General features: G+C 37.8%; 1 protein-coding gene across 1 annotated transcript in view; it reads right to left on the bottom strand.

The window, feature by feature from the left end:
* LOC115215091 (serine O-succinyltransferase) overlaps positions 1-11,814 on the bottom strand; it is a 31,756-nt gene extending 19,942 nt beyond the window's left edge. The window contains exons 1-3 of the mRNA XM_029784255.2: positions 11,503-11,814; positions 7,338-7,551; positions 2,396-2,508 (exon numbers count right to left, since the gene is read on the bottom strand). Coding sequence (XP_029640115.1) covers positions 2,396-2,508; positions 7,338-7,551; positions 11,503-11,726 — 551 coding nt within the window. The 5' untranslated portion in view covers positions 11,727-11,814. The remainder of the gene's footprint in view (positions 1-2,395; positions 2,509-7,337; positions 7,552-11,502) is intronic.
* Between the last annotated feature and the right edge of the window lie 3,045 nt (positions 11,815-14,859).

Below are 14,859 nucleotides of genomic sequence, written 5' to 3'. Positions count from 1 at the left end.
CTTCAGTGCTGGTGGCACGTAATAAGCACCATTCAAACGTGATTGTTACCAGTGTCACCTTACTGGCACTTGTGCCAGTGGCATGTGAAAAACATTCAAGCAAGGTCGTTGGACTGGCTCTTGTGTAGGTGGCACGTAAAAAACACCACTTGAGCATGACTGCTGCCAGTAACGCCTAACTGGCCCTCATGCCGGTGGCACGTAAAAGCACCCACTACACTCTCAGAGTGGTTGGTGTTAGGAAGGGCATCCAGCTATAGAAATTCTGCCAGATCAAGATTGGAACCTGGTGCAGCCATCTGGTTCACCAGTCCTCAGTCAAATCGTCCAACCCATGCTAGCATGGAAAGCAGACATTAAACGATGATGATGATGATGATGATATATATATATACCAGATTTAAAAACATTGTTCATTAAATAGGAAATTTTTTTAAAATATGAAAACCAGGGTTTATATAGGACCTTTGTTAGATCCAGGTAAAGCTTTAACAGGTTTTCATGATCTCTTATCTAATGAGAGAAGTGTAGAAGACAGCAAAGACTATCAAGTTTGTTTATGGAAACATTAATACTGGTTGACAGAACAGATAACAAAAAAACTTGATATTTACATTGATATTAATTAGTTCTATATATAACTTCCTCCTTTCTCACCTAATTAATGAATTGTTTATGGAAAATTTAAGCTTGACTATTTTTCTGTGTCATATCTTGGTCTCACATTCAAATAAAAACAGATATGGTTGAAGTCACTTCACACCTATGTGGTTCTGGCTTTGATACCACAGAACAACATTTTGGGAAAACATACTCTACTACCAATGTGGAATTGTATCCATACAAATAAAATAGGGACATAAATTTCAATAAGTAGGCAGCCAAAATTTCTAATAGTTGCTGCTTTGGAAGTGAATTAGTGATCAAGTTTATTTGTTAGAACTTTGATCACATCAGATGTACCCTTTTCTGTTTATGGAACCATAAAGTTCAAAAGGAGGAATTGTGGTAGAATAGGCTTGATTTTGTATCATATTTTAAAGCATATGAATTTATCCTTTGAATCTTTCTAAGACCAATGAAATAAGAATTTGTAACATACTGGTATAAATATTATCCATTATAGTAACTGATAATGCTTTTTAATTCGTTAAAATTAAAAGGATGCAATTTTAAAACAATCTAGGTGGGATTTTGAATGTTCTATGTCATGTAGTTTTTTGGTTTTTATTTCTTTTTCCCTCCATTGGCATCTATTTGAAAGCAGTTTTAGAATGGTGTTGCCTTGGTAACCAAAGTATATGACCTGCAGGTTTAAATCTTCGTTCTATGAGGATTTCACTAAGTGGCCTTGTGTTGGTGAGCTGAACTACCCTAAAAATCACATTCAACCATCTTAAAAAGGCAGGGGAAGAATATATTGGATAATGTGATCTAAGATACATTATGTGAGGGAAAAAAGACATGATGGTCATGGCTAGAATGTCCTTGACCAGAGGTCTGCTTGATCAGAGTTGACTTGGGTTTAATCCTTTAGTGTTTAAACTGGCTGTATCAGGTCCAAATATTTTACCTGTTTTATATTAAAACAGGTAAAACAGCTTTTGTTTCTCATACCTACCCTATAATATCATTTTAGAAATTTACATTCATGTCATTGAAATCTCAAAGCTTCAAGTAATTCAAAATAGAGTGAATAAATAAGCATTAGATTTATAATGGAAGGCAAGGTTTACGATATCGGGAGAATATCGCCTTCTCCCATTATATCTTATTCTTTGTGTAGTTCAGGCTTCGGCAGGCGAAGAAAGAAGTCTTTAAGTACAAATGCTTATTTACAAATTTCACAGAACAGGTGAAGTGCGTTGCTCTCAGCAACCATCTCGAGCTGTGTGCGGGGTGTTGTATCTCCATTAGCGCGGGCACATTGCCTCTGGAGGTACAACATGCAGACAGGCCTAGCCAGTGAAGTGTGCTCAGCAAGCGCTGTTGCAAAGAAGCGGAGAGAGAAAATGAATTAGTTTCTGCTTTGCCCTTATATACAGTTTGCCATTGCGAGCCTCGTTGTGATCTCGTGCATGGAAAATGGATGCGGGTGAGGCCTCGCTTCAGTCTCGGAGATGGCAACGGCTGCCGCGAGATCTCATCCGATATGGCGCTGACTGCTTGTGCCACTACACATTTGACAGTGTAATCAGAATGTTGCAGAGTTAAACAACCACAATCCCACACTCATATAACTATAAATATCACAAGAATACTTAAAAAGTGCTACAGTTACATTCATTACCCTCAACACTGCCTCCTCTTCCTTTGTTTCACTAAAAACAAATAAGCAACAAATTCAAAATATAGAACTAGAAAGAGTTAAAAGTGTTGTTGTTGATATAATTACCTTGATCCATAGCAACCACCGATATTGTTTGTACAGATGACAAAATATTTGTCTGTGTCAATAGGGTGGCCTGGTCCGATGAATTTTTCCCACCAACCAGGCTCTGGATTTTTCTATAAAGAAAGAGAAAAACAAAGATTAGTTGGCTTTTAACAGTAGAACTTTCAATGTATAAAGCTCTTTTACTTGTTTCAGTCATTTGACTGCGGCCATGTTGGAGCACCGCCTTTAGTCGAGCAAATCAACCCCAGGACTTATTCTTTGTAAGCCTAGTACTTATTCTATTGGTCTCTTTTGCCAAACCGTTAAGTTACAGGGGCGTAAACACACCAGTATCAGTTGTCAAGTGATGTTACGGGGATAAAAACAGATATACAAACACACACATATATACATATACATATATATATATAACAGGCTTCTTTCAGTTTCTGTCTACCAAATCCACTCACAAGGCTTTGGTTGGCCCGAGGCTATAGTAAAAGACACTTGCCCAAGGTGCCATTATGTGGGACTGAACCCGGAACCATGTGGTTGGTAAGCAAGCTACTTACCACACAGCCACTCCTACGCCTATAAATAACAATTTCAAATTGGCACAAGGCCAGAAATTTTTCGGGAGGGGGATAGCTAATTACATTGACCCCAGTACTTAACTGATATTTACAAGGTCTGATCAATAAGTATCTGGACTGTTGCCATAGTAACGAAGCTAAAGCATACAGAGTGAAGCTGCATGTCACAGATTGATCTTGAACTCTGCTGTGCAAGCACACTAAGTTTTAACGTTCTACCTCACCTCTGCTGTTTACAACAGTGCTCGGAAGGAAGGTGTGTAGCGTGTGATCATCACATTGACCATGACAGAGAAAGTTGTCATGGTGATACCTGCTCAGAGACCTGCACAAAGTTGCAGAAAGTGTATGGAGAGAAGTGTATGAGCTGCACACAAGTGTACAAGTGGCTCAGACGTTTCCAAGATGGCCGAAAACATGTTGACATTGATGAATGTTCTGGGAGACCTGCAACTAGCAGGAATGAGAAAAACATCGCAGATGTGCATGCAGCTGTGAAGGGAAATCATTGAATCACCATCCATGAGTTATCAAAGGATACGCAAATTAGTTATGGTTTAGTTCAGTCCATTATCACTGAAGATTTGGGTATGAGATGCATATCTGCCAAGTTTGTGTCAAAACTACTTTCAGCTGACCAAAAAGACACTCGCGTTTCAGTTGCACGAGATCTCCTAGATTGTGTCAAGAACCATGAAAACTTTTTGAAAACTTTGCACAGAAGTGGCTGTGTGGTAAGTAGCTTGCTTACCAACCACATGGTTCCGGGTTCAGTCCCACTGCGTGGCACCTTGGGCAAGTGTCTTCTACTGTAGCCTCAGGCCAAACAAAGCCCTGTGAGTGGATTTGGTAGACGGAAACTGAAAAGAAGCCTGTCATATATATGTGTATGTATGTGTGTGTGTGTGTGTGTGTGTGTGTGTGCGTGCACATGTTTGTATGTCTGTATTTGTCCCCACAACATCACTTGAAAACTGATGCTGGTGTGTTTACATCCCCATAACTTAGTGGTTCGGCAAAAGAGACTGATAGAAGAACTACTAAGCTTACAAAGAATAAGTCCTGGGGTCAATTTACTCGACTAAAGGCAGTGCCGCAGTCAGTCAAATGACTGAAACAAGTAAACAGTAGAGTCCTCTGAGCAGGTATCGCCAAGCTTTCAGTAAAATTTGATGCAGATTCTCTGCTCAACCTTCTTTGATGTAGTCAATGTAACGATCACAAGCTACACACCTTCCTTCCAAGCACTGCTGTAAACAACAGAAGCGAGCTAGAACGTTAAAACTTAGTGCGCATGCACAACAGAGTTCAAGGTCAATCTGTGCCGAGCAGCTTCACTCTGCATACTTTAGCTTCATTACTATAGCAACAGTTCTATTACTCATTGATCAGACCATGTATTTTATCAACCCCAGTGGCATTTGAACTCAGAACAAAGCCAGGGGAAATGCTTCTAAGCACTTTGCCCTTTGTGTTAACAATTCTGCCAGCTCACTGCCTTAAGTATGGTAGAAATAATAGCATGTAAAACACTGGGTTAAAAGACCATTTACATAAAAGAAGACAAAGGCTGCTTGTGGGAATTGAACCTACAATTTCTGTAAACATGACAGCTGTTCAACCATTGAACCAAAGTAATCCTATGAACTTCTCCACCTATATTAGAAGCTTTGTTTTTAAAGATAATTGTATTTTTGTTTATGTTGTAAGAATTTAGAAACTTTGAGAGAATGTAAAATAATTCATTTTTAATGGCAAAACTCAAAGTAGATAAATCTATAAATAACAGCATGTAAATATCATCATCATCATCATCATTTATCATCCGCTTTCCATGCTAGCATGGGTTGGACGGTTCAACTGGTGTCTGGGAAGCCAGAAGGCTGCACCAGGCCCAGTCTGATTTGGCAATGTTTCTACGGCTGGATGCCCTTCCTAACGCCAACCACTCCGTGAGTGTAGTGGTGCTTTTTACGTGCCACCGACACGGGTGCCAGACGGGGCTGGCAAACGACCACGGTCGGATGGTGCTTTTTACGTGCCACCGGCACAGGGGCCAGGCAAGGCTGGCAATGGCCACGATCAGATGGTGCTTTAGTGATAATGATGATGGTGGTAATAATGATGATGATGGTGGTGATGAGGATAGCGATGATGGTGATGATGATGATAACTGATTTGAATATTAATTTGTCATCATCATTGTTTAATGTCTGCTTTCCATGTTGGCACAGGTTGGACAGTTTGACATGCAAATTAATCTAGACATTATGATTAAGATCTAGTTTGTCTTTGATATCTTTTATCTCTTCCTTGCTTCATTTATTAGACTGTGGCCATGCTGGGGCACTGCCTTGAGAAATTTTAGTCAACTGGGACTTAATTTAATGACCCTGAAAGGATGAAAGCAAAGTCAACCTTGACGGAATTTGAACTCAGAACGTAGTGGCAGATGAAATACCACTAAGCATTTCACCCAGCGTGCTAACGATTCTGCCAACTCGCCACGTTAATCATTTAAATAATGGTAGGATCTCTCATTGCTTTGATGAATTAATGTTCAGCAAGTCACAACTAAAAACAAAACCACAAAAACCAGTCATCACCCAATGGCTGCCTGGGTGCAAGGTTAAAGCTGAAGACTTCCAGAAGCATCTTCCACCTGTCCTCGTTGCCCCTTTCTGTATCTCCATAGAACTGATAAAAGTGTGATGGTGCTGGTGTCTTGGTTTTCTTCAACAACTTGTGCAACGAATATTACAGACTTACTATCTCGTTCTTCAAACATGCATTGGTCTAGCACAACAAGTACCACAAGCCCAGTAGTTATCAGGAGTCAAGATTTGTATAGAGTTACCTTCTCTTAGAGGGATAGCTAAAGAGCTGAAGGGCATCATCTGTCCTGGATCCAATGTTCTATCTGCAAGTGACCTACTTCCAAAGCAATTCTATGGTATGCTAATTAATCCACAACTGGGACCCTAACAAGTGCTCTTGAGCAGTATTGTTCCCAGGTCTACTCCAAATTGGGAGCAAGAATGGTCAAGTGTTGGACCCACACTTCTCAAAAGCCTGTAACTCTCAAATCAGGGCCCTTCTATTGAATGCAGTTTAAATAACACAAGGTGACATTACATGGACAGGCTACAAAATATGGGGGTTTATATTGAAATTGAATGAACAAGATGAAAGTGAAAGTATACGCAACGTATAAAATTTTTATAATGTACAATATTCTTTTTAAGCTGTGCACTTGAGTGCACACACATTTTACAACTTGCATACAAAGAAAAAGAAAAATATGCACACAAGGTTTTCAAGAAGACAAAATTTTTAGCTGAATTAATCTAAGCAATGATTACTTGCATGGATGCACACGTACTTAGCAAAGGAAGATAAAATTTGCACACAAGCAAATTTCTGCATACATTCAAAGCAAACAATCATAGGAAACAGTGTCTCATAGTAGGACTCATCATCGTCATCGTTTAACGTCTGCTTTCCATGCTAACATGAGTTGGACAATTTGACTGAGGACTGGTGAGCCAGAAGGCTGCACCAGTCTCCAATCTGATCTGGCAAAGTTTCTACAGCTGGATGCCCTTCCTAATGCCAACGACTCCGAGAGTGTAGTGGTTGCTTTCACGTGCCACTGGCACGAGGACCAGTGAGGTGGTATTGGCAATGGCCATGCTCAAATGGTGGTTTTTACATGCCACCTGCACAGGAGCCAGTCCAGCGGCACTGGCAAATGTCAAACGTAATAGTAATCATCATTATTGTTTTAATGTCCAGTTTTCTCTGCTCGCATTGATAGAGTTTGTTGAGGTGGATTCTCTATGGCCAGACGCTTTTCCAGTCACCAACCTTTACTGGTTCCCAAGTAAGGCAATATCCCATGATTAGATAGGATTTTACAGGAGATTGGTGACAAAGGAAATTACTCACACGACAGGGGCACTTATTTGCAACTATCACATGATGTCAAGGCAAGAACAGTAACACACACGCATACATGCACACACATCAGTACACATGCACACATATACATACACATGTGCACACACAAAGAAACATATGACAGGTTTCTTTCAGTTACCATGTACCAAATCCACTCACAAAGCTTTGGTAAAAGAAATCAAAGAATATTTGACAGGTACTTATTTTAATTAACTCAGAAATCATGAAGGATAATGTAGATCCTGGCAGGATTTGAACTCAGAATGTAAAGGAGTATAACTAAATAAGACACTACTTAGTACCATTTAGTTCAGTGGTGCCTTAGAAGGTCAAATTGTTGTGGAACGCTTCTTTAGAAATTTACACCTGTTTCAGTTTTTCTTGCACCCATACAATGAATACATTACCTTGTGACTTCTTGCATGTGAGCTGGCAGACAGGCCAGTGAATATCATTACAGTGTTGTCTCGGTCTTCGTTCAGTTCTCCCCAGGTTTCATAAGCAATGTCTAACTGAGGCAATATTCGACCACCATATTTCATATAGAAAGGTTGGTCATATGTGAATACTTCATAGCCAGACTGAACCAAGTCATATTGAGGTTCTGGGCCCGATATATTTCTGCAACAATAAAAAATAAAAATAATCAATACACGAGTTTGATGAGAGATTTGTGAATACCACCGCAAAACAACAAACAAGTAATGTATATGACATCTTGTATTTTTTACTTATTTCAGTCATTGGCCTGCAGCCATGTTGGAGCACCACCTTAACACTAGCATTTAAACTGACCACATCCAGCCAAAATATCCTACTTGTTTTATACATAAACCAGCCAGATCTGGTATATCATACCTACCCTACAAACAATATATATATATATATATATATATATATATATATATATAATCAACAGCAGCAGCAACATTTAACGTCCGTTTTCCATGCTGGAATGGGTTGGACAGTTTGCAGGAGCTGGTAAAAAGAGAAAAACTTCCTCCCGTCACCCCCACCCATTTTCTCGCAAATTATTGTTTTTTTTTTAAATTCTAATTTTTTTTGTTTTGTCAAAAACCCACGTTTTCAGATATGGAGACGCCAGAAAATTGCCAAAAATCGGAATTTTGAAATTTTTTGCACTCCCTTAAACCCCACAATTTCTTCATTTTTCACTTTTTTCTGTAAATCTAACCCTAAAACCTGAAACCTAACCCTAAGTAGAAAAATGTTTGGAAACTTTTTTCACAATCATAATCTCCGTATTTTTCCGCATATTTTGAAAACAAAAAAATTTCTGAAAAAAGTTCAAAATGAAGAATTTAGGGGCTGGGGGTTTAGGGGTAATTTCAAAATGCTGATTTTTGCCAATTTTTTTGCAGATTCGTATTCTCCATAGGTGAGAATGGGGGTTTGTGTAGAGAGAAAAAATTAAATAAAAAAAGGGGTGTTTTGGGAGGGTACAAAAGGAAGTCTTGCTGAGAAAGATTATAAGCAATACAAAAGCGTCAGAAGAAAACTTTTGAGTGGAAAAAGTAGGAAAGCTTGGCAAAAAATCGACATTTCCTTTAATTTTAACTTTTTCCCCAATTTTTTTTCTTCAATATATGCGGAAAAATAGGGAGTCTATGATTCTGAAAAAAATTTCCAAAAATCTTTGTAAAATTTTTTTTAGAATTTTTTTTTCTAAATATGCGGAAAAATGTCAAAATTGAAAAAGTTTGGGGGGAGGGGGGAATTTCACAATGCCGATTTTTGGCAATTTTCCGGAACCTTCGTATCCGAAAACGGGGATTTTTGGCAAAAAAAAATTACAAAAATAAACAAATTTGGGAGAGAATGGTGGTGGGGGGGAAGGGCGGAAGTCTTTCCCTTGTGAGTTTGATTGATTAGTGGAACGTTAAATGTGTTGACCCATTTTCATTTTTAGAAATGTACTTTGAACAAATCGTAATTACAAGAATTAAAGTTGGACAGCAAAAATAGGAAAAAAATGACCCGCCGGACTCTCAATGTATTGCTGGTCGTTTGTGAGGGCGACACCAGGAGTAATGTGGACTAAGATATATTTAAAGACGGTTGAAAGGCCTTTTATTAAATGACATCTGGCTAAATAACAACTTCTCCACTGACATAGTTTACACACAGTACAAAGAATAAAGTACACAAGAAAGTTTATAACGCATTCCATTTGGTTGTTTCCTATTTTAACGCCGTAAAAACCCAAAATGAAAATGTAGTAGTTTTGTTAATGAACATTTTCGTGTAAGTACTGTATTTACTCCTGAATAAGTCGCACTCGTGTATAAGTAGTCAAAAAGCTATGGACTTTCACTTTCTGATTAAAATAAATGAATAAATAAAGTAGAATTTCTATTGACATAATTGCAATGTATACCTTCGAAAATTTAATCGCTGCATAAGTTCATTAAGAAAAAACAAACAAAAATAAAACAGAATTTATTTATAAAGTTATGAGGAAACAAAGTGGATGTGTGTGAGTAGCACAGACATACTAGGGATACTGAATTCTCTGCTAAATGTTATTAGCTGGTCAACTCTTGGTTTCAGTCATTTGATTGCGGCTATGCTGGAGCACCGCCTTTAGTCGAACAAATCGACCCCAGGACTTATTCTCTGTAAGACTAGTACTTATTCTATCGGCTTCTTTTGCTGAAACGCTAGGTTACGGGGACGTAAACACACCAACATCGGTTGTCAAGCGATTGTGGAAGGACAAACACAGACACACAAATATATACATATATATATATACGACGGGGCTTCTTTCAGCTTCCGTCTGCCAAATCCACTCACAAGGCTTTGGTAGGCCCGAGGCTATAGTAGAAGACACTTGCCCAAGGTGCCACGCAGTGGGACTGAACCCGGAACGATGTGGTTGGGATGTAAGCTTCTTAGCCTCATTTCTCTGTAGTATAAACAGATTGGCTGCTTACAAGGATTGGTCAAATGATGTGGACACTTCTGGTGATTATCCAATAAGATTCGAAAACTGATGAAGAGGCAATTCATTCTTTTTGTTTTGTTTTTTTAATCGACGGAGAAATAGTTAAAATTGCTCTGTTTGTATTTCTCCTACACTGTATTTCTCCGTGTGTATTAAAAACACTAATCTTTAATATATACATACTAGCATACCCGTGTCGTCAAAAATTCCAACATATTTATTATTGATAGAAAATAGCAACAAGCAGAAACCATTGATAAATGACAGCAACAAACCGATAGAATAAGTACTGGTATCTATTTGTTTGACTAAATCATGCGGTACTCCAACATGGTTGCAATCCTATAACTGAATTTAAATGCGCAAAAACTACAAATAGTAACTAAATACGCAAAGAAGCAATACTTATAGTAAACAGTTGCCAGTTACTTTGAAATTCCGTCACTGGTAGCGTACTGAAACTGACAGCTCGAAAAATCTACGGCTGACGTCTCTCCGAAGCCACTATATATATATATATATATATATATATATATATATAGGAGATGTACTCGCATAGCAAGTAATTTGATCTGAGATTGTGTGCTGAAACAAAAACAATTGCAGCGTGGAAAGTGTTTATAAGCCATTTAAGAAACACACAAAAGCCGTTCGATTCACTTCAACAGATGCAGCACGGATTTTTGTCAGTGAACAGGTCGCGGATTTTAGCGACGAAAATATTTTGACAAATTAAACTTAAATGTTGAAGTGAATCGAACGGCTTTTGTGTGTTTCTTAAATGGCTTATAAACACCTTCCACGCTGCAATTGTATATATATATATCAGCTGTCAGATATGATATAATTATATATTATATTTTATATTTCTATTTCCTTGTCTAATTATATTTACTATATATTTTGTATAATGCCTTTACTGTTATGTAATGGTGTAATAAAGTATTGATTGGGTATCATCTGATGGTTGATATTTGATTGATTTAAGTATGTTTCTCCATTTTCTAATTTTGTAGTTATATATATATATATATATATATATATATAGTTCTTCGCGTCCAAAGATAAGGAGGAGCGACAAGCTTTTAAGTGGTAATGTAAACAGAGCATTGAACAACAGGATATAGTGCATTTGAGGCAAATGTATAGGCTTTCGTCGTGGCAATGGTTAATTTCTTGCTTGGTGTTTTCTCATCCGTTGCAGTTGCTCTGGTCTTCTCAAAATTGCTTGCAGTGGTCTAGATGCAAACTTGCCACACATCTCTCTGTCCTGGGCCTCCCTCCCACTACGTAGGGTCTATCTCTGCCTGGGCGAGTTGTGTTTCTGCTAGTCTTACATCCATCGGCCACCCACACATATTACACACACGCATAGCAGTAAAACTTCGAGTAAACCATGTGTGAATGTGTGTGTGTGTGGAAAATCAAAATAGTGGGGCGGAATTAGCAGAATATTTGCAACTGAAAATACCACTGACACTAAAAAAAAGTTTATACAAGCATATGTCCACGTTTGCATTATTAGTTTGTTTGCTTTTTGGCACATATAATACAGAAAAAAAATAACAAAAACAGATACAGATCGAATTCCAAAGTTGTCTTACGTTCGAGAAACGCAGGGAAATTCTGTCTCCATTCCTTTAAAAAGAAAATTGTTTCCGTTTGTTTCCTCTGCTTCTTTAACTAGCGAACTTTTTTGCTTATAAGCTGTTACTGGAAGATGCCTTTTGGAAGCGAGAAAAGTTGAAGGAATTGATCGTCGTTGGCATTGTGATATATTTAACAACGATCGTCTCAGCTGTCGAAGACTGAGCTGAACAGAAGTCATTGTTGGTGGATTAAAGTAAGAATGGACGGATGTTCTTGGTGGGGGAAAAGTTTATATATGACAGACAGAAGGGAGAGAATTGTGTGTGAGGGAGCGTGTGAGGGAAAGAGAATGTGTAAGATAGAGAGAGTAACGGGGGCGGGAGTGTGGAAGAGTGACAGAAAAACAGAGTGTGAAATAGTGACGAATAGAGAGAGGATGACAGAGAGAGAGACAGAGTGTGTGTATGTGACAGAGAAAGAGAGCGTGAACAAGAGAATATGTGTGACAGAAAGAGAGAGTGTGTGAAAGAGTAATGGAAAGAGATAGTGTGGCGAAGTGAAAGAGTGTGTGACAAAGAGAGAGTGATAGAGTGTAACAAAAAGAGCGGGAACGTGTATGTTTGAAAGAGTGTAGTGAAGAAAGAGAGAGAGAGAGTGAGGAGGTGATAAATGGAGAAAGTATGAGAGAGGGAAAAAAAGAAAATGAGAGTGAAGCGAAGAATGTTCAGTTCAGTCTGTATTTAGAAAACTAACAAGTGTGTGAGATTTCGAGTGTCTGTGTATTAGATAGGAGATAAAGAAGCGAGGTAAAATAACTGCTGGGGAAAAGTTAATGAAGAAGTGTGGTTGGAGTGTGTGCAGGTTTTAAAAATAATTCAAAGAGAAGTGTGTGTGTGTAAACGTGACGAAGAAAAGACCTTTTGTATTTATTAAAGACAGAAAAACAGAAAGGAAAAGAAAGTGAAGCTACGTATTATTTTGTTAAAAGAAAAGTGTAAGAATGACGCCGTGAAGTGATAAGCAAATGTTTCTTTCGAAAATGAACGATATATTACTTTCGTAAATATACAAAGTGAGAAGTTCTATTGTCACTGAATACCCCCTTATTTGAGTTTAGCTGTACTCCCTCGTCGGTGACACATTTACCCTACACAAAATTCTGTTGCATAATATAATTTGTATCTACACTATACACATACATAATGTGTTAGAGCTGCTGTAGTTCATAGAACTGGATGGATACAGTAACTATTTCTTGCAGACCAATGGTAGAATGAAAGGTAACGCCGAAGCTGACTGGTTGGCTTTGAACACGGTCATTAATAATCGAAACTAATGACTACTCAGTACATCACCATCTGTGTCACCCTTACAGACTTGATAATATCACAATAAATTGTATTAAAATAATAATAATAGTTTCAAATTTGGGCACAAAGCCAGTAATTTTTAAGAAGTGGGAGTTACTTGCATATTTTATGATTTAAGTTTTCATGTTTTTGAAACAACGGACTGCAGTTAGAGTTTCATAGTATATATTTGAAAGAGTTACTGAAACTCGGTCATTAGTCATTAAAGTTGAAAACATCTAGGACCTATAAAAGGAGTATTCACCCAGTAGCTGGCCTGGGGCCGTAAAAAGCCAAGGAAGAACCTGGGAATACCTGACAAGGCCCATAAAGTGGCCCCGTTCTACGTCGCAAAATTTCTCCAGGCAATCTTGAGGGGGGGAGTAAAGAATAAGTACACCACCCGTTTTCAACGTAACAAAAACCCTAACCCTTAACACTGAGTGTACGTATTCTTTACTTTCGCCCGGCCTTCTGTGAGTGTGCCTGCCTGCATGTGTGCGTATCTGCGTGCATGTCTGCGTGCGTGCGTGTGTGTGTATGTGTGTTTGTTGTGCGTGTTGTGTAAACTGAAGCACGCAGAGAGAAACCACTTGGAACAGATTGACCGTCAACTCTGCTGTGCATGCGCACTAAGTTTTAACATTCTAGCTCACTTCTGCTGTTTACAGCAGTACTTGGAAGGAAAGTGTGTAGCTTGTGATCGTTACATTGACTACATCAAAGAAAGTTGAGCAGAGAATCTGCATCAAATTTCGCCAAAAGCTTGGCGATACCTGCTCAGAAGCCCACGCAAAGTTTTCAAAAAGTTTTCATCGTTCTTGACACAATCAAGGAGATCTTGCGCAACTGAAACCCGAGTGTCATTTTGGTCAGCTGAAAGCTGTTATGGCACAAATTTGGCAGACATGCGTCTCATACTTAAATCTTCAGTGATAATGGATTTTGTTATATTTCGGAATGGTCATTTTGCCAGTTTAGCCAATAAAAACACACGCACTATATATATATTTGGTGTTATTTTGCTTCAGTGTTATTTTTTACATTAATCTTAATCTTATTTCGGCCAGAGTTCTTTCGTCACACTCCTGTGACCGCATCAGTGGTCCTTTGTTTTCTTCTTTCTTATTTGTGTCTCTCCTTACTAACCGTCAGCCATTTTGTATTTCTATTGTATGTCTTCATTTGCGCATGCTTATATCTCTATGTGCGTTTATGTTTATTTAGTGTGTGTATGTGGGGGGATGCTTGTAATATTTGTATCTTCTGTTTATATATGTTCATGTAATTTGTAATTTCATATGTTCATGTAATTTGTATTTTGTTTTTTGTTTTTGTTGTTTTGTTTATTCTTATTTTGTTCATGTGTTTACATCCACCTATTATTATCATTACATATGCTTGTATGTATGTATGTATGTATGTATAACAACAATACTAGTAATAATAATAATAAATTGAATCGAAAAAAAAAAATATATATATAGTTATTTATTTCTATTAGTTTATTTATCTGTGTATTTATTATGTTTTCAGGATCCTCTATCGTCATATGTTGTGGTGTGTGTTAGTGCTCCATTCTAGTTTTCTATTCAGGCTAGGTTTATTTTCTATTATGTGTGTAGCTTCTGTAATTTGTCTAATTGTTGCATCTGATCTATGTGTGGATAATATTTTAATTTCTATGTTATTGATTGATCCCCTGTGTTCTTGTTCGGCGTGTTGGTACAGAATCGATGACCAACACGCCGAACAAGAACACAGGGGATCAATCAATAACATAGAAATTAAAATATTATCCACACATAGATCAGATGCAACAATTAGACAAATTACAGAAGCTATACACATAATAGAAAATAAACCTAGCCTGAATAGAAAACTAGAATGGAGCACTAACACACACCACAACATATGACGATAGAGGATCCTGAAAACATAATAAATACACAGATAAATAAACTAATAGAAATAAATAACTATATTTTTCGATTCAATTTATTATTATTACTATTATTGTTG

The sequence above is a fragment of the Octopus sinensis genome, linkage group LG8, assembly GCF_006345805.1.
Source record: "Octopus sinensis linkage group LG8, ASM634580v1, whole genome shotgun sequence".
Taxonomy (NCBI): domain Eukaryota; kingdom Metazoa; phylum Mollusca; class Cephalopoda; order Octopoda; family Octopodidae; genus Octopus; species Octopus sinensis.
Note: the sequence above shows the minus strand (reverse complement) of the source record. Positions and strands in the feature narration are given on the sequence as shown.